The sequence below is a fragment of the Rhinolophus ferrumequinum genome, chromosome 8 (assembly GCF_004115265.2).
Source record: "Rhinolophus ferrumequinum isolate MPI-CBG mRhiFer1 chromosome 8, mRhiFer1_v1.p, whole genome shotgun sequence".
Taxonomy (NCBI): domain Eukaryota; kingdom Metazoa; phylum Chordata; class Mammalia; order Chiroptera; family Rhinolophidae; genus Rhinolophus; species Rhinolophus ferrumequinum.
Window position 1 is genome coordinate 2,271,858 of NC_046291.1, and position 26,526 is coordinate 2,298,383.

General features: G+C 50.6%; 1 protein-coding gene across 2 annotated transcripts; it reads left to right on the forward strand.

Moving 5' to 3' along the window:
• Positions 1-1,456: 1,456 nt before the first annotated feature.
• Positions 1,457-25,692, forward strand: ILKAP (ILK associated serine/threonine phosphatase). Of its 2 annotated transcripts, none has more exons than XM_033112036.1 (12): positions 1,457-1,628; positions 9,377-9,442; positions 9,908-9,964; positions 12,447-12,566; positions 13,770-13,896; positions 15,466-15,572; positions 15,958-16,051; positions 16,325-16,412; positions 17,805-17,926; positions 23,866-23,985; positions 25,117-25,198; positions 25,421-25,692. In XM_033112036.1, exons 1-12 carry the CDS (start codon positions 1,574-1,576, stop codon positions 25,559-25,561), a joined length of 1,179 nt encoding a protein of 392 aa, XP_032967927.1. In that variant the 5' UTR covers positions 1,457-1,573; the 3' UTR covers positions 25,562-25,692. The 2 variants fall into 2 exon arrangements, with proteins under 2 accessions (XP_032967927.1, XP_032967929.1); XM_033112038.1 differs by having other exon boundaries at positions 1,549-1,628; positions 9,377-9,465.
• The last annotated feature ends 834 nt before the right edge of the window (positions 25,693-26,526 follow it).

Below are 26,526 nucleotides of genomic sequence, written 5' to 3' on the forward strand. Positions count from 1 at the left end.
AGAAGAAGCTGCGTCTGGCAAAGGAGACCGATGGAGCAGCCAGAGACAGGAGTAAACCCAGGCGAGGGATGTGTCCCACAAACCAAAGGGAAAGAGAGGACAACAATGTCAGTGCTGCAGGGATTCATGTATGATGATGGCTAAAAAGGTCAGTCCCATTTAGCAACAAAGTGGGGAGTCACCGGTAAGCTTAGCAAGAGCTGGAGTGGAGAAGGGCTGCGGTGAAGCTAGGTTGCAGTGGGCTGAGGGCACAAGAGGGAAGGAAATGGAGACCTTGAGTATTGTTAGTGGATTTCTGCTGTAAGGGAGGAGGCAGTTCACGCGTTGAAGGTGAGGAGAACGCGGTGAAGGTTTCACACGGTGGTGAGTGAGCAGTAGAGAGGTACCGAGGCTTGCTGGGCCCATCAATGTCCTAACGCCAGAGATCACCAGAAACACATCTGCCGTTGAACGAGTTGGGTTTATGACTGGTCACAGCCAGGTAGACCGCCACCATGGGACGCCTCAGTCAGGGGCTGTTGGAGGGACTTGTAAGATTTGGGTTTGTGTTAGGTGGTTTTGGGAAACATTTAAGGAAGTGCAGCTTTGCTCTGGATTGGATACTGTCAGAAAGAGGAGGTAATTCCTTGATTGGGTGTCTTAATACATCTTATCTATTAATAGAAGGTAGGAAAATTAGACCAAGGCTAACCTTGTACTTGATAGAGAAGCAGCCATCACTCTTATTAGCCAAGATAGAGGGATGTTTGGCTTTTTTTGTAACTTGGACCATGTTCATGTATTGTCTGTGTTCAGACATAGAGTGACTTCGTTTTTGTCTTTTGCTGTCATAGCCTGATATTGATGTTCTACGAAATTGTGTACATTCAACAGAACCACAAGGCGGGTCAGTGCGTACCAGGGCATCTCCTCGGTGTCGCGGCTGCTTTTCTGGAACATCACGTGGAAGCCACTCTTTCCCGTTCCCCCCACGTGCCCGGTTGGGTGCAGACCCGTGGAGGGATGCCTCCCTCCTCTACATCCTGCATCATACGGGGTTTCAGTCCTAAGGCTCAGAGCCCGTTGATCAAGCCTCAGTTTTGCAATCTCTAAAATGGGCTGGGAATGGAGGTCTGCTGTGGGGCTGGGAAGACAAAGGGACGGACCGCAGGTGAAAAGCCCCATGAAGTCTTCCCAGACATCAGGGCACTACAGTTGCTCTTGAGCTCAGACATTTGTCTCTGGAGCGGCCTTCTTGAAATCAGCCATGGGAGAGCAGGACGGGCCCGCGCCAGGACACTACTAGACACATGGCAGCCTCAGCCTCAACTCCTCCGGCCCAAGGAGGAGCGGCCTGCGCGCGTGCGCGCCGCGCCGCCCCGCCCCCTTCCTGCCCCGCCTCGCTCGCGCGCAGAACTCTGGGGCGGCCGGGCCACGCCGCGCGCCGATTGGTGGACCCGCCTTCGGTTGATTGACGGCGCTGGGGCCCCGCCATCCCGTCGCTGACGCCACCGCCGGGTGTGGAGCCCGCTGCCGCCCGGTGTGGGGCCCGCCGCTGCTCGCGGGCTGCGCGTCTGCCAACCCCGCCGCCGCCATGGACCTGTTTGGGGACCTGCCGGAGCCTGAGCGCTCGCCGCGTCCGGCTGCAGGTAAGCGGGTGGCCGCCGGGCGGGCGCGGGGAAGGGGACGGGCTGACGGCGGCCTGGAGGCCCGCGGCGCGTGTGGCGGGCGGCGGGGAGGAGCGGCAGGGCGAGCGCGGCCTGCACCGGGCCGGACCCCGGCCTGGGCACCGGGAGCGCTGGAGCGCCTCCGCCATTTTCGCTGCGCAGGAAGAAAGGGCTCTCGCTCGGGGCGCGGGGCCGAGGGCAGCGCCCGGCCGCCGCGTTCTTTGTGTTCGGCCCACACGTGCCCACCCCGCGGAGCACCGCGCCGGTCGCCCTCGGAGCCCGCGCCCGGAGCCCGGAGCTGTCCCGCGCGGGGCCGCTGTCCCGCAGCTCTCCGGCCTGCGTTGAAAGCGCTTTCCTCGGGAACAATGTTATTCCCGGATGTACAAGTTCAGGGTTTTGTTTGGCTTTGTTTTTGCCCCAGAGCTGGAAGTAATCAGCAACTTAATCCTTCGTGGTTTGAAGCCCAGAGAAGAGGATTCGCCCTCTGTGCTTCGGAGGTTGCTGTTAACAGTGGTGTTCTGTTCTTAACTGGATCCCAGGATGTTCCCCGTCTCCCCGAAGTCCGGGGCGCTGGCCCAGGGCCGCGCGTCTGCGCTGCCACGGCTGACCTCGGCGTGCGAGCTCCTGGGGGGGCTCGGGCTCCGGCTCCGTCGGAGCCGGGGAGACCAGTGCCCTTTTAGTCCTGTGCCGGGTGCACTACAGTCGCTCCAGGTACAAGACCTTGGGCTACATGCTGTAGTTTAGGGCCTGTTTCCAGACCTAACTTGTTGGCGGAAAACTAGAACACTTTAAAAACAAATTCGGATTTCCAGGCGCACCCCCACTCAGTCTGAAAGTCTGCGGTGGGGCCTGGAATCTGTGTTATTAAATCAGTCGTGCACCCCCCCACCACACCCCCCGGATTTTGAGGCCTGCTCAGCAGGGGCCTGGACCCCATGGTTTGAGAACTGCTGCTACAGGGAATACGAAGGTGAATAAGACCCAGCCTTTGCTTTCAAAGAGCTTAATTCTGAATGCAAATGATCAAAATTGAAACTGGCAAAGTTAAGGACAGTAGGAACTGCTGAGTGCTGGCGGGAGTGATGTTTGTAGTCCATCCAGGGAGTGGAGAAGGAGGAAGGCGGTGATGTTGGAACTGGTCCTCTGAACATGGGTGTGCGTGTGATTGGCAGAGATTCCCGGCCAGGGAACGTTTAGTTCTCCAGTTTGCCGGAGCAAACCAGTGGAGAGGAGTAGTGTGACTTGGGCCCTAAGGAAGGTGTGGGTCTGCCTCCCACAGGGCCTGGATGCTGACTTGTCATGGGTGAATGGCCTGGCCAGTCTTTCTAGGCCATCACTCCCACTAATGGCACCGTGCTTTTCCCCACTGACCATTTTGATGTACTGAAGCAGCTAAACAACTGGCCCTTGAGCCGAGTGTACTCCACTCGGCCATTTGTTTTCTAGATTGTTCTAGTTGTGCGTAAAAACTCTGGTTTTGTGTATGTAGTCTTTGTTGATGGAGTATAATTTCTATCTGAATATGTTTGGGGCAGAGTCTAGATTCCCAGATGTGCCTGGAAGCCTGTCCTTTGTGGTTTTTTTTTTTAAAACTCCATCATAACTTTTTACCTGAAATCAACATGGGTCTGTTTAGAGGAAGGCATCTTTAAGATGATTAAAAAAAACACCTGACAATTCTTTTTCAAAAAAATGGTTTTTTTTAAATTTTCAATTATAGTTGATATACAATATTATAATATTTTCAGGTGCACAACATAATTATTAGACATTTATATAACTGATGAAGTGATCCCCCAATAAGTCTAGTGCCCATGTGACACCATACATAGTTATTATTATTGACTATATACATCCTGGTGAAAAACCCGACAACTCTTAAGTCTTACAAGTGGGCAGTTGGAAGCCTGTTCCCAGATGGGGGGCGGGGGCCTGCATGGCGTTTAAACACCCCTTCCCTGGAGGGTGGATTAGTGAGGTACTCGCTGCCTGCAGGAAGGGTCGTGGCACTGTGACAGGCCCTGCTTGGCTGAGTGTATTTTTTAAAATAATTTTTAAAACAAAGAAGGCATGTATGTTTGTAGATGACATGAAGCTGAGAGGGATAACTACTGAAGTGAGTGACAGAATTGGGATCAAAAGTTGTCTTGACAAGTAGTTAAAATCAACAAGAAGAGATTTAACAGTTAAATCATTTAATAAGAACAGAATCTGATTTTGTGAAAATACTGAGTTTTGAAAAGTGAAACGCCATAGTTTTCCAGAAGAGCTATGGTATTGACTCATAAAATTAAAAATGGGAGAAATGAAAGGGAAAATAAGTTCTTTCTAAAGTGGATGGAAAGATGAAGCTAAACTGCACCATCGTGAGCCTCACACCTGACGTGCAGGTGCCACAAATTTTTGACTAATGCAGGAAGCGATGAAAGACCTGGTCATTTTCAGAGTCTCCAAGAAGAGTTGTTCGGGACATGAAATTAGAGGTTTCAAATTCGAACTCTGTTCTTACTAACTACCATTCTGTGGCTGTTCCTGTATCTGTGAAGTGGGGGTCTCACCTCCTGTTAACCTGTGGATTAGAGAAAGCGCTATAGAGCTCAGCGTGGGGTGGGAGGTGGCATATGGTCAGTGCCTGGTTGATGTTAGTGCATAGCTGTTAACTTCAGCAGCTATTTAAGGGGCGCAGCGGATGCACTCTTAGTGGGTTTTGTGGGAAACACTTAAGTGTTCAAAGGGAAGATAGATCACCCAGCTCAGATCATCAAGTATATTTTGTTTAGTTCTTTGAATTTTGTTTTAAACATCACATCTGATATTCCTACCTCCAAGCCTTCTAATTTTTTACGGTCTGAAGAAAAATGTAGAAAGAATGCATTATAGGCATACGTTGGAGATATTGCGGGTTTGGGTCCAGACCACCTTAATAAAGCAGGAATCTGATAAAGTAAGTCGTAATCTTTTTGCTGGTGGAGTGTCTTGCCTTCGGTTGGTTAAAAAAAAAACTCAACATCTGTGAAGCACAGTAAAGTGAGGTGTGCCTGTTCATGTTTTCAGAATTTGTGCTAAATTAAGTTTTTTCATTCCAGCACTTACAGATTTGATTGCTGAATCAAGTTTACACACGTGCATGCGCGCACACACACAGTTGATCCTTGGACAGTGCAGAGGTTAGGGGCGCTGTCTTCCCACACGGTGGAAAATCTGCTGTAACTACATGTGTAACTACTACAGCGGTGCCCTGCATGCGTGGATTCCCAACTGCAGAGGTGACCTTGAATAACGCAGGTTTGACCTGTTCGAATCAATTGAAAACTCTCTGTGTAAAAGTGGACCTGCATGGCTCAAACCCAAGTTGTGTGTGTTTGTAGTTTTCCTAAAAGAGGAAGTAACGTTTGTTCACATCAGACAGAAGTGGAACTTCTCAGTTGTATCATACTCATAAAAGTGCTGACTGGGTGTCTTTAAGATTGACAGCTCTATTTGGTAATCTAAACAAGTTAAAGGTGTGCTGGTTTAAGGTGGCTTTGTCGGTCACTTGGTTTCTGTTTTATAGCGTAGTTCTTTCACATACTAGGCTGCTACATCAGTCCACTTTAAAACTGATGGTCAGCTGTCAAGGACTAAATAAATATTTGCTTGGCAGGACATCTTCAAAATATTTCTAAGAAAAATTGGAGATCTAAATATAAAATAAAGGTTATTTTAAGATGTTAGAAAAAACGTAGACTAATTGTAAAACTTCAGAGTTTAGCAAGAAAAAACTCAAGTTATAAAAAATTAAAATGGATTTAACTATGTTAAAATTAAAAATTTCTGCAGGACAAAATACCACAAAGGCAAAAGACAATTTGAGAGAAAATAATTGCCATACATAGCGCTTAAGGTTACTATCTCTAATAAGTGAAAGGCTCGTACAGATTAATAAGAGAAAGACAGATAACCCGTTAGAAAAATGGTCAAAGGATGTATCCTGACAGGTTATGGAAGAAGAAGTGCAAATGACCCATCAGTGGGAACCAGTCATGAGGAGAGGAGTAGCACGTCACTGGTGTCCCACGCTTTTCACCCGTCAGATTTCAGAATTGGCAGCGTGGTGAGAATGTAGAGAAATGGACGTTCTCGTGAACTGTGTGGGGAGTGGAAGTTACCGCGTTTTTGGAACAGCTTTTGGCACCTGTTGAATTGAAACTACTGATACCTTTGACCAGCAGTCTAGCAGATTAAAGATGCGTGTGTAAGGTTGTTTATTGTGGCGTTGTTTGTCACGTAAAAAGCTGGAATCGGCCTGCACGCCCATCACTAAGGGAACTGGACAAGTGCTTGGCTCTGCTTCCCATGTGGAATAGTACGCGACTGTGGGAAAGAATAATTAGGCCCCGCAGTGCTGGCCGGGGACATGCCCTGATGGCCTGTGTGAATAGTGAGCCGTGTAGAGGCTCGTGCCCAGCAAACTTCTACCTTTAAAAACCTAAAGTGCACGTACAGTGTGTGTGTTGTGTGTTGCATGCCATTGAGTGGGCTCTGACTCCTGGTGACCCTACGAATGAGTGACGTCCGCAATGTCCTGTGCTCAAAATACACGTGCATGAGCATAAAGGAAAGTGGGACGCGTACGCCCCGCTGTTACTGTGGTTGGGAAGTGTGGTGGGAGGCGGGGCCGCTTCCCAATGCTAATACCTCTCTGGAGTTTGGGACACACGTATGGAGTTGAAAAGAAAATTCGGGTATCAAAAACAGTTTCGGCAAAATATTTGATCTTTGTATTGTCCATAGCAACCGTTAGCCAACCTGAATGGGATCGGCCCAAGGGCGTTGTTCTCAGCGTAGTGTGTGACTCTCCAGAGACTTAGCTTCAGAATGTAGGTAACTAAAAACATGTCCTGGGTGACATGAACTGTAATGAAAAATTGTCTTCAGCCTTGTTTCATTATTAGGGTTCTTATGTTTTGAATTTGGAGGGCCTCTTCCAGAGTCTTGGGTCAAGGTCATACTTTGTGCAATGGTAGCAGCCCCAGTACTTGGAACTACTGTTTCGAGTAGCATGTAAGGATCTGGAGACGCAGAAGTCCCCCATAGAGCATCTGTGACCTGTGGAGTTTTTATAAAGACCCCGAGGCGAGCTAGCACGGAGTTTGAGCCTTATGTTGAGACAGAAGGTACTCCGGAGATGTGCAGACCTCGGGTTTATCGTTGTGGGTTGTGCTGGCTTAATGAGCTGGTCGGCGCTGTCCTCCAGCGGCGCCTCGTGGGGGCGGGGGACCAGGAAGCCAGGGTTTGAATCCCCACTCCTCACTGGCTCTCGGGCAGCTGTTTAATTTAAGTGCCTCAGCTTCCTCATCAGTGAGCGACAGTAATGATAATGTACCTCCCAAGGTCAGCATAGGATTAAATGCATTAAAATTGGGAGCGTACTGGAAGAGTGCCAGGCAGGCAGTGAATGTCAGTGACCATTTTTATTAACAGTTCACAGTTGTGACAACAAAAGTGTGAGGTGATCTCCTGTGTTTCCTTGAAATACCACTCACGGTATTCCAGTGAGGCAGGAGGGGCCGTTCCGTTCAGCAGGAGGGGGGGGTGTTCTCAGGGCACGCTCAGTTGCGGGGACTATCCTCCACTGAGTTGTAGGCAAAGGAGAGGGGCCAGCCGAGCGCTAACGCTGGGGCTTCTTGTGCTGCCTGCGTCCAAGAGGACCCCCCCCCCATTGGACACAGGCAGTGGAGAGACCTGATTTAGAGGGGAGTTCAGTTCAGAAATTAAAATCTGACGAGGCACAGTGGAAGGGTCGCTTGTTCTCCAGGTTGTCCTCCCTGTAATGTCCCCTGTCCCACGATGCCTGGCTCTCTGTCCCCGCTGAAATCCCAGGCAGCTTTGAGGGTCAGGAGAATGGGCTTTCTGTTGGTTACACCCAGTGCAGTGTGGGTTTCCCTTGGAAGCGGCCTGCTAGTATTTTTGGGGTTCTTGCAGGAGGATTACTACAGTGAGGAAATGGTTCTCCTAAATGCCTTTGAATGTCCTCCTAATGCTCCTTCTTGAATACTTGCCAGACAGTCCTTGTATCGCTGGTGAGAAAAAGGAAAGTACTTGCAACGGTAATACTTCATTCGTTCAGGGTAAGGCCGAGGGGTGAGAAGATGACGTAGTGGAGTAGTCACTTCCCATTTGCATTGGGTGCAAAGCAGAAGAGCCACCTTCTGTGAAATCAGGAATTTATTGGGGTATCAAGGTAGTCCTGATACCTGAAGACATTTCCTTCCTTGGAGTTTATAAATTTTAATTAAATTTTTTTTTAAGAAAGAATTTTTTTTTAATTGGGGAAGGGGAACAGCACTTTATTGGGGAACAGTGTGTACTTCCAGGACTTTTTTCCAAGTCAAGTTGTTGTCCTTTCAATCTTAGTTGTGGAGGGTGCTGTTCAGCTTCAAGTTGTTGTCCTTTCAGTCTTAGTTGTGGAGGGCGCAGCTCAGCTCCACGTCCAGTTGCCGTTACAAGTTGCAGGGGGCGCAGCCCACCATCCCTTGCGGGAGTTGAACCGGCAACCTTGTGGTTGAGAGGATGTGCTCCAACCAACTGAGGCATCCGGGAGGCAGCTCAGCTCAAGGTGCCGTGTTCAATCTTAGTTTCAGGGGCAGAGCCCACCATCCCTTGCCGGGACTTGAGGAATTGAACTGGCAGCCTTGTGGTTGAGAGCCCACTGGCCCACGTGGGAATCGAACCGGTGCCTTTGGAGTTAGGAGCATGGAGCTCTAACCGCCTGAGCCACTGGGCCGGCCCAAAATTTTTTGTTTTTAAAAGAGTACAATTGACACCCAGTTTATTCCTATATAGAGGCAAAAGGTGCTATGGATGAATTGGGTTTTAAATGAGTGCATTTCTGTGCTTGAACTCTGAGAAACAAGTGATGGAACAAGGTCTATTTAGTCGAGTGTTGAGCTTACAGGGTGTGACCTTGTACCTTCAGCATCGTCAGCCCTTTGTGTCGTCGCCCCCCTCCCCCCGTGTCCCCGCCCATGTTCCTGTGTGCCCTCTCCTATGTTTAATAGCTTAAATAGAAATTGGGGGGAAAGCTGGGCAATAAGGGATTGTGGTTAAATGTTATGTGGAAAGGGATAACAGAATAAAACATTTAAGACAAGTATTTTGTTGTGTAAGCCTTCAGGTTTTTAGATAAAAATTTCTCTGGCATTCTCCTGAGTTGATCTTGGAGATCAGCTCAAATTCCTCGCCAGGTTTTCTCCGAAGACACTTTCTGAGTCTGTGACGGTGCTGAGGGCGCCACGTAAGACAGGTTTGCGTCCTTCAGCCTCTCATCTCTGTGCTCTTCGGTTTCCCATTCTACTTGGTGGTTAATTCGGAATGTTACGGAAATGGGATTTTGTTTTCTTGCTCTAGAATCAGGTGTTTTTCTTCTCAGGATTCACTTTAGAAAGAAAGATTTTTGAATGTTTGTTGCTTTCAGTACTGAAATTATCAAGAAAAACACTTGTTTTTCTCAAATTACCCAGTGTCCCCTAAAATGCTTGTTGGGTCATCTTTCACTGCCTTTATGTTGACTGGAACTATTGGAAACAAACATGCATATTAAATAACTGTCAAGAAGATATTTTTTAAAATAAATTGTGCCCAACAGGGAGGAGAAAATGTGAATTTAATAGCAACAGGCTCAGACGTCTCCCCCCTTTGAAAGCCCCTGGTGGCGACGACCACACTCTAAGCATGTGTCCATGTCCTAGGGAAAGAAGCCCAGAAAGGACCTCTGCTCTTTGACGACCTGCCTCCAGCCAGCAGTGCTGACTCAGGTACAGTCTCCAGGCTGTCCCAGGTGTGTGTCAACGTGTCATCCTGGGCTTGTAGTTGTCTCAATCTTTTTCCCTTTCCCCCATTTTCAACACACAGATGTTTTAGGTGTTGGACTGTCTTAAGTTTTGAATCCATGGCATCAGGTAAGGCAGAAAAATCCACTAGTCGCTAGCCCTGAGAAACTGCGTAAAAATGTTGAGCAGCTTTCTCTGGTTCGTTTCAGTGTTTATTTTACTAGCTGAAATAGGATTTAACTCTATAAGGCAGGTTTTTGTTTCCTTTCATTGATAGGACTTTAAAATAGGTTCAAGGCCTTATTTACTGCAGTCTGAGTTGCCATTGGATTGACACAAGAGTTTTGAGTTTATTTCAATGACCTGCGTAGGTGTCCTGGTGGGATGGATTCTGAAACTTAGGCCTCATCCAGATTTTGTGGGTTCACTAAGTGTTCTGCTGTGTTTCAGGGTCAGGGGGACCTTTGCTTTTTGACGATCTCCCACCAGCCAGCAGTGGTGATTCAGGTAAGTGGAAGGGAAAAAAAATCCACTGTGCTAATGGAAATGATATGTATTTTACTCTTACGTGAAATTGATTTAAAGCTTTTAACAGGGTTTAGGGTGACATTAAATCATAGTACAGCAGAAGGTTTATTAGAACTAACTAGGCACCATCGGGTGGAAGCAGAAAGATTAGATACTTAAACACTGCATCATTTTTTGGTCACTTTTTTTTTAACTTCTTGGGGTTCAGCCTCTTACAACTGACTAAGAATTAAGAGTTCAGTAATTTAATTTGAAATTTTTATTAACTTTTTTTTTAATATCAGTATCGGTCATTCTGGTTTCCTTGTTATGTTCCTAACAGACCCAGATGTATCCAGCAGGTGTCTGACTATATGAAACACAGTTAAAATATTTTCAGTTCCCTGAACCCATAAATACAGATAAACAGGTCTTCTGTTTTATGCTGCTTACATTAAAAAGAATTTTGATTTAAGAAAATGAAGTCTGAATGACACTGGTTTAATGACTGGTACAGACCGTGTGCAGGAATTTTCCAGACCCTCATTAATTATTTTCCAGTCAATTCATAGGTTCTCAAAATTCTGTTTATTGATGTAATTTTATTTTTGTCAAGCCTATTAACATTGGCTTAACCTGTTCTGTCAATGTTTAACTTCTTTTTATGTCCCAGTTAAGTAGAGGGAAAAATAGAGCAGATGCCTCTGGGGTCACAATGAGGGCTCTAGTATTTCTCTCACTGACAACTTCTCACGTGGAATCCCCCGCAGTGAGGGAAGGTACTGCCATCGGGGCTCAGTGGGGTTGCAGGCTGTCTTTTTTCACAAGGCAGTTGTCAAATAGAACACTTTCTGCTTTTCAGATAGCTTTTTTGTATTAATTCATTACCATAAAATCATTGGAATTAGTCTAGAAAGTATGGCTTGAATTAGTGTAGTTCCTATATTCAGAAAAAGTATTACAATCATCTTACATACCTATACCAAAAAATTACAGCATTCTCATGCTCACAATTTAGCCTAAAACCTTCCCAATAAAGATAGGACATTTAGTTACAATGAAAGTTAATGTGTGCAGACAGGGCTTTTAACAGATTTAGTAAAAGTAAGAACGACTCAGCATAGCTATGTCTTAGTTGTCCACAGGGCAAAAGACAATAAACTGGGAACAACTGAGAGCCAACACCACCGTTAACGAGTTTGATGTTTTTGGACATAGAATCCAGTCTCTTGCATGCACTATTTTGGATGTCTTGAGAAGACATGTTCTTCTCAAGGAGGCAAGAACCGTTTACAAGAATTGACGACATTCTAGCACATAAAGTGAGTCCCAAATCAATTTCATGTACAGACCACATTCTCTGGCTAGTGTGATTCAATTAGAAGTCAGTAACAAAGCTTTAAAAATTTCTCTGTTTTGCAACTTAAAAGAAAGGAAGATTCTTGTACGTACACATTGGGAAAACAGAAGACAGTAAGTGACAGGAGGCTAATGGAGAGACCATTGGGAGAGTCTATTGGAAACGTCCCTGACATTTTCTCAGTTAATCTGCCTTGTTATGTGGGGCGGCACGTGTGTTGTATTAATACTGTTGTGTGGAATAAGAGTCAACTACTTGCAAAAGGACCGATTATAAAATGCAGGGACATTTTCCTCCTTTTCCCTCAGTACTCGGAAATGTCTGGCAAAGAGTAGTTGACTAAATGGTCACGTGCTTTTACACCTAAGTGCGGAGAATATCGGGGTCACTTAGGACAGCAGCGGCCGTTTGTTGGCTACTCAATGGCACTGTGGTGCCCATTGGTTTCAAAACTACCCTGAGATGACCGTATTCTCCGCGCTGTGGGCGACAAACTGGGGCTGGAAGGTTAAGTAACACCTTAGGGACACCCCTTCCTCGTGAGTGGCAGAACTGGGGCTTGAAACTAGACCTTTCTAACCTCGTCCACACTGCAGGGGCTCTGAGCGCCAACTTTGGGTGCACATTCACCCCTCACAGCTGGGAAGGGCCTCAGCAGCCCTGCTGTGCCTCTCGGGATACATAGAGTTCTTAAAGCCTGACATTGACTGCATTTTCAGCCTTTTTTGGCACTTGTGATTTTTAGAACTTGTTCAGGATGTGTCACTTGGTGGACTTTGGAAACTTCCCTATTTATAAATAAGAGCCCGTGGATGTAAAGCTCACGTGTGTGCGGCAGCCTGAACACAGCTGTGTCTTTTGACCAGAGAAGCCTCTCTTGCAAAGCCTCTCACAGTTGGTGTGAGCAGGGCCTGGACCCTGACTCGTGGCCTCCCCTGGGGGTGCCCAGGCGCCCTGCCATGGCCCTCGGAGTCACTGCCGTGACTGCTGTGCCTGCTCAGCCAGGCCGCACTGGAATGTCGTTTTGTTTTCAAGGGCTGGGACGGCCCCAGTCTGCCTGGGGGGGGTCTTTGTGTAACAGTCTACAGCTGTGTTTCTGTCTGGCTTTCACTTTATTTCCAGGTTCTCTTGACACCTCCATATCCACAATGGTAAAGAATGAAGGGAAAGGAGCAAAGAGAAAAACCTCTGAAGAAGAGAAGAATGGCAGCGAAGAGCTTGTGGAAAAGAAAGTTTGTAAAGGTTTTAGACAGTTTGAAAACAAATGTATTAGACTTGGTATTTTAAAACCACCCAGAGCAAAACCAAGCTCAGCTTTCTGATAGGACTTCCTTTTTGTGTCTGTATTTGAGAAGTGGGTAGGGCTCCCTTTCTGCAGACAGGTTTCCGCGTTTAGCTGTGCTTCCTCTCTCTGCTTTGCGTGGGCATCTTGGACCCTGACCCCACCTTTCGTCACGCGGGAAGCCTCCATTTGTTCTGGGGGTTCAGAAGCACCCCTCTTACGGAGGCCGCCCATTGCCCGCCCAGTTTCTCTCTGAGTCCCTGTCTTGTCACAGCTGCACTTAGGGTTCTGTGATGAGCTCAATGGGCAGCTTCCCAGGAGAGCCCGGTGCCGGGGAGGCCATCGGAGTTGGTCGTCAGCTTTGTGACTTGTCATAGTGGGGAAGAAATGGAAAGCACTGAGGAGAAATTGCTGTGGGTGTTCGGTCACTGCACCCGACCCCTTTGTCCTTTGAAGCCATAGAATGCCCAAGGACGTGTGTGAAAGGCCCTTCTTCTCAGCTCTGCGGGCCGCAGCTGAGCACGTCACCCCCCAGCCTACACTGCTCCGTGCCTGCCAGCAACAGCCCTTGAGAAGCTCCTTTGTTCCTGACGTGTTCAGAAAGTGACCAGGAGCTCGCCCAGCCTGGCCCTTAAACATAAATAGGTTTCTGTGCCCATGGGGACTCCTGTCTCCTTTTCTTCCTCAGTTGTTCAAATTCTTCACTAGCCTCAAGCATGAAATGAATATTTTCTGATGCCCAACAGGGCTCTTGGGATAAACCCTACTTACTCGCATGTCTCTGAAGTAGAAATTTTCCTGTCTCTTGAAATTACTGACAAGACTAGATTTGCATATGATTCCTTCCCGTTCCAATCCCATTTCTGGGGGTGACAGCACACCCTGCACTGGTGCTCTCGTTTGCTGCCTTCTTAAACGAGCTGTCCTTCCTGTACGAACTGCTGCCCACTGTTCAGCCTTGCAGAGATGGGCCCCACTCAACAGTGGTCTGATCGGGGTTCCAGACGTGCTGCGGGGAGATGCCCTGCGGGGTGTAGCTGTGTGTTTGCTCTGTTAGGACCCTGCTGCGTTCAACAGTCCGAGGTCGCTCTCCTTTGCTCTGGGACTAGGGCTTCCAGAGGGAAGGGCACAGTTTTGTATTGGCTCTGTTCTCTTTTCCTCAGCCTCTTCAGTGATCTTTGGCTTGAAAGGCTACGTGGCCGAGCGGAAGGGCGAGCGGGAGGAGATGCAGGACGCCCATGTGATCCTGAACGACATCACCGAGGAGTGCAGGCCGCCATCGTCCCTCATGTGAGTTCCACGCTCCAGCAAGCCTGGCTGCAGACATGTCTCGGGACCAAAGTCTGACTAGGGTGTGGGCTGTCTCCAGTTTGTACGTATTCGGACTGACATATCACTCGAGCTGCTTGGTTCAAGCTTGGTACTTCTCAGCTGGGAGTGAAGCTGCCCCCTCCCCCGACATTTCTGGTTGTCACGATGGAAGGGCACTGCTGGCATGTGGTAGGGGAGGCCAGGGAGACTGCCAAATCCCACAGCAAACGCAAAGTATTGTCCAGCCCCAAATGTCAGCTGCGCTGAGGTTGAGAAGGCCTGCTCCGTGGGCACTGGCTCCCCAGAGTGGGCCTTTGGGGTGTGTTACTCCTCAGTAGTGTCTGAAGAGCTGGCAGGGACCATTCTGAGCCTGTGACCCAGAAGACAGAGGTGCAAGCCACTGAGTCCAGCAATGAGTGGCGAGCCAGAGAGCTAGTACAGGAAGCAAGGGCACCGAAATGGCATCAACGAGAAGAAAAATGGGGAGAATTTCCTACATCTGTGCAAACTAAAATGAAGCCTTCCGGCTGGGTCTTAGGCGTGGAGAAAAAGCAGCCGGAAGGTAGGACACGGAGGCGGCCATTCCCATGCATTGTGTTCACACATCTGATAATGTGTGTGGTATGTAATTCATGTCACCTGATTGCCATAATGACACAGTCTCTGCATTACATGCAGTAACTGACACCAGTTGGTCATTACCGTACAGTGTGCTGGAGCCATTGGTGCCAGTGGCTTTGTTCAGTGGATGAGGCCTAATGAGGAGGTGACTGCCCACATGCACCCATGTCGCCAACGTCAGGAGGGTGCTGCAGGGTTGCCCTGCTGCAGGGCGCCAGGGGACGGGTCCTTTGGGAACACTAAACCTACCTAGCAGAGAGCGTGCTGTAAGCCAACAGTTCTGACGTCCACACCAGGTGACGTTTCTTTTCTTAAGGCTCATGATGTGCCAGACTGAAAAGGAATTCAAAAAATGTTAGGAAAAAGAGCAGCTCTGCAGAATAAATGTCATTTCTCCCTGGCATTTTGTTTTCTTTTCTTGAAGCAGTTTATTACTTAATGCTATTTATGTCATATATGTGAGTTTTCGGGCAAAACTGGGAATGGAATAGGAACAAACCTGGGAAGACAGGCTTTAAGAATGAGACTCCTGTCAGAGTTTGAGGAACCATTCTGGAACCACCCCCGTTCTTACAGATATTTTGACTGTCTGGGATCAGTCATTGTTTACCTGTGTCTAGTGTTTAAAACTAAATCGGTTTAAATAGGAAAAAGTTCTGAATTTTAGTTTCATCTTCAGTGAAAAATTAGAGTAAATAGGTCTTGATTCTTGAAACAAGTGTGAGTGATTAACTTTTCATTTGAAAGTACCATGAAAGTCATTTAAACATTTCTCTCAATGTTATCGCCTTTTTTTCCATTCGTAACAGTGTGACTGGTGTCTTGCCGTGGGACTTGCTGTGTCTTGTTAATAAGATTTAAAAGCTTTCACGGAAAGGAGTGATGTTTGCTGTGAGCATCCCATTGACTCTGAATTCATTCTTCTAGTACCCGTGTTTCGTATTTTGCTGTTTTTGATGGACACGGAGGAATCCGAGCCTCAAAATTTGCTGCGCAGAATTTGCATCAGAACTTAATCAGGAAATTTCCTAAAGGTGAGGCTGAAACTGAATCGGCTTGTGTTCATTCGATGTTTGCTGTTTGTGTGAGTTGGTGAGGAACGTCATTTTGGCTTTAGCAGAGAATCGCGGGTGACAGTGAAAAGAGCGGGATTCAGAGGACTGGGCCCGAGGGAAGCAGGTGTAGCGGCCATGCACGTGTGGCCTGTAGCACTTCTCGTGTCTGAGTGATGGGCAGCTCTTGGGAGGGTCGGCGCAAGTGCGTGTCCGGTCTTTACACTTGGGCAACCACTATACCCAGTGCCAGTGGCACTGTCTCCTAGGCGAGGACATAGGTGGCCTGTGGTCCTAGTGCACATAGTGACAGTGGGAGGAGGGAACCTCCCCTCCTGGGCGTTTGTTTCCTGTTCCTCTGTAACAGGAGATGTCAGCAGTGTGGAGAAAACCGTGAAGAGATGCCTTTTGGACACTTTCAAGCACACTGATGAAGAGTTCCTCAAACAAGCTTCAAGCCAGTGAGTACAGCCTCGGGAAGATGTGAGTGGAGTGTGTGTTGTTTCCTACACGTGCTTCAGGTCTTCTGATTTGGTTTAATACTCATGCTCACTGTAAAGTACTTAGCGCCAAGGAAGCTCTTGTACCGCTGCCTAAGTCTGAAGCGGAATGAAAGCAAGTGTCAAGGAAGCGGTCCGTGTCCAAGTATAAGACACTTGCCATTCAGCCCTGGGAAGTAGCCTCACAGTGCCGGCGTGGTGGTGCTGATTGTCCTCTGATGTCTCTCCCCCTAGGAAGCCTGCCTGGAAAGATGGGTCCACTGCCACGTGTGTTCTGGCTGTAGACAACATTCTTTATATTGCCAACCTCGGAGATAGTCGGGTATGTGGCCCCAGAGCCACCCACTTAGATACCAGCATGTCGTGCGCGGAAGTCTGTGGCAAGCGCTTGCTCAGTAGAATAAAATGACAGTGGTGGGTTGGAACCGTGTGGGTGCCGCAGGGGTCTGCAGAGTCTCGGTTCCGGGCAGGGGCACAGCAGCTAAGCTGGGGCACTTTGTCCTCTGGGAGGACGGGGGCCAGTAACAGACCTCACCCACTTTCACACTGAAACCTGCTTTTTTGTCTTCGTTTTCTCTGCTTTCTTTTGTGCGTGCACTACCTGGGTGGTACTGTGTGTGCAGGTAACTGAAATATGCTGGAACTGCCTGCCGTTCTCTGACCTCAGGCAGCATGAACGAAAAGTATTTCCGAATCCCTGCCTCTCAGAATCACGTGATTTCAGATGAAGTCGGAAGCTGTAGCCAGCACAGTGCTTGGGTGTGGGCCGTTCGTGTACTGAGCCCAGGCCACGTGGCTGAAGGAGAAAACCCAGTCATTTCCCACTAGTGACAGACTGGTCCCAGTCGCTGTGGTGGGAAATGACCCTCGCAAGGCTGGCTTCAGCCCCTCCCCCTCTGTATCAGTGCCATGGCCGCTTTCCGGGCAGCCTCGTGTCCTTTCAGCGGTCACGGTGACGAGGTGACCCTCCCCGCTCTTGGGCAGCACCTTTAGACTGGGAGACAGCTGTCCCCTCAGCCCTCATGGCCTTTAGGGTGCTATGTGTATTTACAGAGGAAATGAACACTGGGGACGCAGCGGTGAGCATCACAGGTGACAGTCCCCGCCTGGTAGGGTTGATATTCTGGTGCTTCTCCCGTAGGCCGTCTCTAGTACGGATGAGTTTAGACTGAATAACTTGACAAACAGCATGAGTAAAATAAAATTGGGCAAAAAAAAGGACTTGCAGTCAGTCGGGCTCAGATTTGAGCCCTGGCGCTGTATGACATCAGGCGTGATGCTTACCCTCTGGGCCTCGGCTTCCTCTGTCAGCTGCGGGTTTAGCCAGACGTTACCGCACGGTCAACATGGTGGGGACACATAGGGACGCACTTGTCAGCGTGCCAAACTCGGCCTCATCTTAGGCTCGTTGAGTGGGGACTTGGCCCCAGGGCCTTTGATAGGCGTTAGGTGGCTCCCTTTCATGTCACCATGAGAAGACGTGGCCATCGGAGGCTGAGCCCGGCTGTGGTCATCTAGCAGCCTGTACCCGAGCTGAGACCCTCACTGGGGCCTCTCCCCGACTGGTGTCTCTGTGACACTTGGCTGCGACTTTGAACTTGAGTTTGTCCGCGGGAGTCTGAATCTGAAATTCATTGTTACCCTTTCCCTTGGGCTGCTAACCCAGGGCGCTTGCTCCCCGAATTTCACCATGTTGTAATGTCCATCTCCCCAGGCAATCCTGTGTCGTTACAATGAGGAGAGTCAAAAACATGCGGCCTTAAGCCTCAGCAAGGAGCATAATCCAACCCAGTACGAAGAACGAATGAGAATACAGAAGGCTGGAGGGAACGTCAGGTAACGGCGCTGCCGGGACCCGGGGAGGCGGGCTGTCCACTGTGAAAGCGGCCGGCAGCCCTCCGAGGGTAGCACTTCCCACGTGCAGCCGTGAGTGCAGTGAAACTGAGGTCTGGCCCAGTGAAGTAGGTGAATGGAGCTTGTAGGATTTCACGTATGTCCTGTGGGAGCAAACAGTGTGGACACGAAACATGCCTCCCTCAATTTGTAGAAGAAGGAAACTGCCTCAGATAGCAGTTCATCACGTGCAACATTTCTGCGTGCCTAGGAGCTTCCATAAATACTAGCATTTGTCCCCACCGAGGAAGGTAGTTTTCGGCGAATTCTCCAGAGAGAATATCTGAAGTGGTTCAGACGGTAAATGCTTGTTGGCTGACCCTGTCTGGGATCCCTGGGGAGCACTCTTCTGGCACGGGGGCCGCTGGGGCCTGGCTCCGCCTGCGGCACTTCCGTCGGCCTCAGTGTTCGAGGACTGTGCGCCTGTCCTGAGCCATCGCTCACCCTGTGTCCATGGTAGGAAAGGAGGGCCACTTCTCCACTGTAGGGTCCCACCCCAGGGACATGGCATTGTGGGTGTGACCAGAAGTGTGTTCTGGTTCATTGTAGTTTGTTGGAGATGAGAGAGAAGTGAGGCTGCCGTCTCTTGTCCTTGGAAGTGTTGTGTGTCTAGGGAGGTGACGCCCCAGGCCGAACCCACAGCGCTGCAGGCCAGCCTGGCAGGAAGCAGAACTCGCCTGTTTGCTCAGACTGCTGGGTCAGGGAAGGGGGCTTGAGCGGGGGTTGTGGCCACGGACGTGAGCACTGAGGGGCTCGCAGGCCTGGTGTCAGACCCTGGCCGGTGCCGTGGACCCGATTTTCCCCCTGTGACTGCTGTGGAAGGCAGTGCGCCAGTGTGGGAACCGTGTTGCTGTCGGCATCGCCTTGTCTGCCACCCTTACAACATTGCCTGAACTCCCGGAAAAGACCTTGGACCTGGATGAGGCTGTGGCTGAACGATCAGCTGGGTTGCCGCTTCTTCCTGTTTCCCAGTGCCCACTTAGGGAGGGCAGAGCTCAGATGCCTTAGGGACCTTTTGACAGTTGGGCCCAGGGGGAAGCCCTCACTGCGAAGAAGAGGGGCGGGAAGCTCAGGCGGCCCTGGCCTCGCACAGCGGCTTGGCCGGGCTGCGACCCCGTCGGCTCCTGCCGAGGGGCGCTGCTCCTCTTCCTCCACCCCTCCCACTTTTACTAGGAGCCTTTTCTAACGTGCAGAATGAGGGCATTTTTTAGAATGAAGGCACACATTTCCGTATCTTCCTCCTGGATTCAGTAGTTAACGTGGTGCCGTTTTTGCTTTGCGTGTGGGTGAGTGTGTGTACGGCTGAACTGTCTGAAGGTTAGTTGCAGATGTAACACCTCAGAAAGTAATTCCCTGCGTTGTGTTAGGTCGTCTGGCATCCTGTCTGTGTTCATATTTCCCTGTCGTCCCCAGAGTGTCCGTGTTTCCCTTGGACTCATCTTTGAGTGTAGAACAGTCTGCACTTCCCTCGGCCTGGGCGGTGCAGTAGTGAGGCCAGCGGCCTGCCCGGCTCACCGCCTTGAGTGTGTGTGTCAGTGTTGTCGTGGTGTCACTGAATTTGTTCGCATGCAGTTCCTGTGCCCCAGAAGTTAGGTCTAAAGGTTTCTTTAGATAGCTTCAGAGAAACGTTTTTAGCAGAAATGTTTGCTGAGGGATATTCTATACTTGTAGTCCCTCACGTCAGTAGGTCAGGTCACGTTAGGTGATGCTGAGTCTCAGCCCTGGGCTGCCGTGGTAACTAACATAGAGTCCCTGAGTGCAAGGACAGATTCCGTGTCATCAGCAGGTGGCCTGGGGACGTACTTTGGCGCCCTGTCAGCCTTTCGCCTGATGGTGTTAACCCCGCTTAGTGATTTTTGCCTGATCAGTATTTCACAGGGGGTATGACTTGCTGCTTCTGGGTCTCCTGCCGCAGGTCTGAGCCGGCACTGTGTGTACAGAGAAAGGCTGGCCTTGCTCGTACGGGGTGAGCTAGTGTCTTCGCAGAAAGCAGGGTGATGGGTAGTGCTTTCCTTACCAGTCGGCAGCGTCAGGTAGCCAGCCCCCTGCCGTGGGCGAAATCCAGTTCGTTGCCGTCCTCTGCTTCTCTCCCTCCATACCCCGCCGCCCCCCTGCCAGGCCCATGCCCTGGGAAGCACTGCCGGTGGGCTTTCTGCGCGCTGTGCGAGCCTAGGCCGAGGGATCCCCAGCGCGGCCAGGGGAAGGGAGCTCCTTCCACGACTCCAGGCCCTCAGGCAGCTGCAGTCATTTGAAACCCAGCTCCACGTGCTGGGGGCGCTGCTCTCAGCTGAGGGCTCACTACTCTGCGCGTGGTCACGGCCAGAGCTGGGAAAGGGAGTTTCGATCGCTCTTTCTTACTCAGATTTAATAGTTCAGGGCTTTCTCTTCACTTCTTGGACTCAGTAGTTGTAGCTCTTTTCTTTTCTGCTGAAAATCTTGATTCCTAATAATAGTATATTTATTTGCAGAGTTGCTTTAAAATCGTAGTCTTGGCATTATCGCTGTTGATGAAGTTTGAGTTCCATTAGTTCTCTCGTCCTTACACTGGTCGTCACGAGGGACGTGCAGGGTGCTGTGTGCAAACGTGGAACAATTGCTTTCACTGCCTGTGTTACCACCTGGGTTGTTACAATCACTGGTTTCCATTAGTTTTAGATTTTTAGGGCTTTTTCCCCTTGATTATAAGTCATTTACATGGTGAAATTGGAACCCTTGTGCACTGTTGGTGGGAATGTAAAATGGTGCAACTGCTGTGGAAAACAGTGGCGGTTCCTCCAAAATCAAATACAGAATTACCGTGTGCTCCCGTTTCTGGGTACAGAGAATGGAAGGCCAGGATTGGAGAGGTGCGGCACACGCGTGTTCACGGCGGCACTGACACCGGCCAGAGGAGCGGGCAGCATGAGTGCCGACCCTCGGCGGTCCGTCCACACAGAGTTCTGCTCCGCCTCAGGAAGGAAGGGATTCTGTCACGCCACACCGCACATGAAACGCGACAGCGTCTCAGTGAGATGAGACAGCTACACAAGGACACATGCTGGGATCCACTTATACCAGGCCCGTAGTGTGGCCAGTCCATCGCAGAGGAAGTGCAGTGGGGGCTGTTGGGAGGGGGTGAGTGAGTGGTTAGTGGATGGCGGTCACGGTCGCGGAGTGAGCGTACCCGGTGCTGCTGACCTGGACATTTAAAATAGTTAAAATGGTAAATGTTATGTTATGTATGCTTTTACCACAGTTTGAAAAATGAAAACCCACGTTTACGTGGTTAAATAGCTGAATGAAATAAACAGGCTTATTTAGAGATACCATGTTTCCATCTCTGTCCCCTTCACCCTTATTTCCTGATTCTTTCTAGTGCTTCTTACCAAAATAAGCAAATCGGTGTGCTTATTCTTACTTTGCCTGCTCTCCTGCACCGAAGGCAGACTACTATATGCAGCAGTGCCTCACCTGTCTCCTGAGTTCCTCTGAGCAGGTGAAGACAGTTTCATTTTTATTTTACAAGGAAGGCAGCTGAGCAGGGGAGGCCAGCTTACACGTGTAGCGCTGAGTTTCACGTGGGCAGTGCTGTGTGTCTGGGACCTGGACAAGTTCAAGCTCTGGTGTGGAAAAGGAACCGTTCTGGATGGCACTTTGAGTCTTCTCTGTAGCACCCAGTATCAAGAGACCCGGGACCTGGGTGTCTGCCGTCTAACACCTCCCAGGCTTAGCTTTGTAAACAGGTCATGACAGAGCATGTCCCTGCTTTCGTTCACGTGCTGGAGGAGCTGAAGTCAGAGTAGCCAACTCGGCCGTCTCAGCTTCTCTCGCTCTGATTGTGAAGTAAGAACTGGAATAGAAAGTGGCAGCAGAAATAGTGAAGATAGGGCACTCTGTTGAATGGCCTGCCCACCAATAGGAAAGGGTTCTCTGGTTGATGGGCAGGTGGAGAGGAGGTGGGAACTAAAGCAGTGTGGAGCCAGCCTTGCGCGTGCTAAAGGGCAGGTGGTCCCGAGGCTTGCTGGGTGGGGACTTACAGCGCCTCCCTCCTCAGCATGGTGGTCTTGGGGGGACTTCGAGGTACCGAAGGAGAATGAGATCTCAGCAGGTTGTTGGGGCACAGCCTGCTGCAAAACTTAGGTCTTCCTGTTGTGTCCGGAGTGGTGTGGCTTCAGGAGGCTGGCTGTGTATGGAGTACGTGGTAGAGGCCCATTGAGGAGGGTGACGCAGGCTGGAAGCCTAGAGCCCACGCACCCGCTGTGGCTGTTTCCTGCGTGGCCTGGTCAGGAACTTCCTCTTGAACTTGAACTGCACACGAAGGGCAGTGGGTGGCTTTGTGCTCCGCTGATGTGCGGTCTTCGAGTTGGCGCTCTGACCGGCCTTCGCTGGGCTGATGTTTGCACACGCATGTCCTGTGCAGGCTGTTGTAGTAGGAGCAGGCAGAGTGCCAGGCCAGTTTGCCGTGTCGTTTTCTGAAATCTAAGTGACTGCCTGGGTCCGTGATTCTGTCCGTTGTTGCTGTCTCCTGTCACTAGTTGTTGAGTGAGTGCAAGATTTCCACAGTGTGGGACTTCGCTCAGTAAACACGAGTGAAAATGGCAGCTCCTGGGGGGTGGTGCATACGTGGAATTGTTCCGCGTTTCCTGTCCTCGGCTGTGCTGTACCCGGAGTTGCTGGTGGTGTGTGCCTTCTGGGCCCTGTCACTGCACTGTCTCCATAACACAGGGTGTATTTGTGACACACCAGGTACCTGGTCACTGGGGATGCACTTTGTTGGCTTCTCCTGGAGCTGCTTCCTAGATGGTGCTCGTAGGGCAGAGCCCCACACCCCCTCCGGTTTTCAGCTCTGCTCCTGTGTGTGCCTCGGCCACTCGCGCTGTCCTTCTGACAGGTGCACTGGAGAGGAGTGCTCGGCTTTTCACAGATGCCAGCACACATCTTCACTGCTCATTCCTCGCTCTTCCATCGGGAGGGTCACTGTGGGCACAGTGCAGGGCCAGGGCAATCCTGATTCCCAGGCCCAGGCAGGAACTTCCGCTGCGGCGGGCACTATGCCACAGCATCTCCAGAGCTGCTCGCGCCATCCTTTGGGAGCCCCAAGTGGCACTGAACCTCCAGGCGCAGCTTTGGTGTTACACTTTTTCCAGTGTGGCTTCTCCCTCAGTTGTACAGACGAGGGTCTGAGGGCCTGGGAGGTGGCATCTGCCTGAGGTTGCTCGGTGAGAAAGCCCCCTCTGAATAGTTCTCGGGGGCGACGAGCCAGTGTTTCCCTGCTGATAGAACTGTCTCACAGCACTCCGTGTACAGGCCACCTCCCATGTCTGTACCCCACCTAAAAACAGAACGGGCAAAAGTGTGATGCTGTGCAGAATGCTACCGATGGCATTTAAGTGACATCTTACCCACACCCGCTGGAGAGAAGAGGTGCTTAGGACCTGGCAGTGGTCGCTTCCGGTATCTTCCCAATCGAATTAGATTGAAATGCGAAATAGCCTTCTATTCCCTGTTCTTAACCTGGCTGCATGCGCAAGTCACCGGAGGAGCTTTGAGCTAAAAAACACACAACAGAAAACAAAGCAGGCCCCCAGCCAGTGTGGTTCCAGGTAAGTCCATCTGGACAGTGGGCAAATCAACAGGTTAGACCTGTGCCGCCACCTCAGCGGCCGCCAGACGGGGCGCTGTTCCCGCGTGTGTGCTGCTGAGCCAGGGGCCAGGGCCGTCCACGATCATGACCTGGAGCAGGAGGGCTGAGCGCCCTTTTCTGTGTGTGGTCGGTCAGGGCTGTCAGTGCTGCTCAGTAATGTGAGTTCTGCGGCTGCGCGTCTCTGTTCAGCTTAGGTGGTAAGGACAGTGGCCCTAGGACGGGCAGGCCAACAGAGTCTGAATGTGTCCCCTCATTTCAGGGACGGGCGTGTCCTGGGTGTCCTGGAGGTGTCCCGCTCCATTGGGGACGGACAGTACAAGCGCTGTGGGGTCACATCCGTGCCAGACATCAGACGCTGCCAGCTGACCCCCAATGACAGGTAAAGGTGCCCACCAGAGGCACGGGCATGCACACACGTGGTCGTGTCCCTCTCCTCACTCTGTCAGCTCGTGTAAGGAGCCGTGTCTCAGGTACTGTGCCAGGCCCTGGGGGTGCTGAGGAGAGAAGATGGTTCTGCTCCGGTGGGCTCCACAGGCTGGCAGGGGAGCACACGAGCGAATGGCTGCCTCCAGTCCACTGTGTCTTGGGGGGGCTCGCTGGCCACGCTGCAGCTGGGCGGGGGTGGCCCAATGCTGCAGGGGAGGAGCCCTGCCTCGTCTCGCCCTGCCCAGCCTCTCCCCGTTCTCCACGCCTGCCCTCACCGTGCCTCCTCCTTGCCAACCCGAGGGCCTCAGGACATGTTTCCCCCAGATCCGGCCCCCGTTGTTGATGCTGCGCGAGCTCCTTCCACTCTAGGTTGTAGTCACGGGTTTGAGTGATCAGTTACTCAGGGTCTGTCACCTCACTGGAGGGGACAGGAGCCTCCTCGGACTCGTGCCTGCTGGTCCCAAGCAGACCACGTGCTCGGTAAATACTTAGTGACTAATGTCCCATCCAAAGAGGAAAGCCGAGAGCTGGGTGTCACAGTGAGAAAAGAAAGGTGATGAAGCCGAGGGGAGCAGAGCAGGGACCTTCTCGTCTGCGCCACACTGTTCCAAAGACTCTCCTTGGATGTGCAGAGGGTGGGGTTTCAGACAGAGAGTGGACAGATATCCTCCCGGGGCCTCCCACTCACGTCCCACGTGGCCTTCGTGTGGGGGGCGAGTGTTCAAGGGCATCCCATGTAGTCTGCACCCCCAGGTTTGTGTCTTTGGGAAATGTCCCACGGCACGTGGTGACGGAAATTCAGTATAATACTTACCGTAATACCTCATTTTCATTGGGTGACGTCCGAGTTTCTCTAAGAGCATCACCTCATGTTTGAATTAATCCATTCTTATATTGGCGAGCAGAAGGGAGGCCCAGTTTTCATGCATAATATCCACCTACCGTTGTTCTTAATTTGTTTTAATCTTGGTCTTGTAGAAGTTAGATTGGTTTTTAAAATTCTTAACCTTTGAGTAACTGGACAAGTGTTTATTTTACCTCTCATGTAAAGTTGACCGTTAAAACCCATTTATATTTCCTGTAGGTTTATTTTGCTGGCCTGTGACGGCCTCTTCAAGGTCTTCACCCCAGAAGAAGCTGTGAACTTCATCTTGTCCTGCCTTGAGGTAAGATTGTTCCAGCTGCGCCTTAGGTTTTAGGGAAGTCCCGAGACACCCCGTCCCTCCCTGTATCCCGTTGCTGGGGGGTCGGCGCTGTGCAGTAGCAGCAGCGGCTCTGCCCGCCCACCTGCCCTGACGGACACGGGAGCACGTCTTCCTCGTGGGGATGCTGTGTCAGGAGGGTGACCGGCGCAGGGCCCCCCACTCAGCAGCCTGCCTGTCCGGCAGGATGAGAAGATCCAGAGCCGGGAAGGGAAGCCCGCCGTCGATGCGCGCTACGAAGCGGCCTGCAACAGGCTGGCCAGCAAGGCGGTGCAGCGGGGCTCGGCCGACAACGTCACGGTCATGGTGGTGCGCATTGGGCTGTGAGGACGCCCGGGCCGGCACGCGTGGCGAGCTGCTGGCGACTGCGGGTGTCTGTTGGTGTGTGCGCATCGTGTTCTGTGTACTCCCGTGGGACTCCCGTGCTTGTAAATAAAGGTTCCTTTTTTTTTCTAGTCTTTTGAGTTACTACATTTTGAGCAACTCTAGATTGACCCTTTCGAGGTTCTGTTTGGTTTTGAATATGCTCTGGGTCTTTGTGTTAAAACCATTGCAGACACCTTGGAGGATCAGCTTGTAATAATGAACCACAAACTGCTTGTTGGGCACTGTTTCGTACGGGGCGTGATCAGAAACTACCGTGAATGTTTAAATTTAAAAAGTTTATTACAGTAAAAGGCACGTTGCCATTAATCCCCCTCAAAATACTCCCCCACGCTTCGAACACACTTATCCCATCATTCTGGCCACTTTCTGAAGCAGTTCTGGAGGTGCTTTTTCGGGAGCGTCTTTACTTCATCCTCCATCATGCTCCGTGTCACACATCGCTTCTGGTACGGCAGTTTCTGTCAAATAAAAACACTGCAGTGTGTCCTCATTCACCTTCCTTGTCAGATCTGGCACCTTGCGACCTCAGGCTCTTCCCAAAGTCAAAATGATTCAGGACATCGAGGCAGCCACGACAGCACAACTAAAGACACTCAGGAAGGTGGACTTCCAGAACTGCTTCAGAAAGTGGCCAGAACGATGGGATGAGTGTGTTCGAAGCGCGGGGCAGTGTTCTGAGGGGGGTTCATGGAAACGTGTCTTGTACGGTAATACATTTTTTTTCATTGAAACATTCACTGTAGTTTTTGATCACACCTTGTAGTTTTGGGGCACTTGTGTTCCATCACCCTCATGATGGCCCTTTATAGTGAGGAAATTGAGGTGACGACGGGCTCAGACAGGCCAGGTCCTGACCACAGGCTGCGGGAGCCCTCTGGCTTCTCTCTGCTTTCCGTATAAAAAGC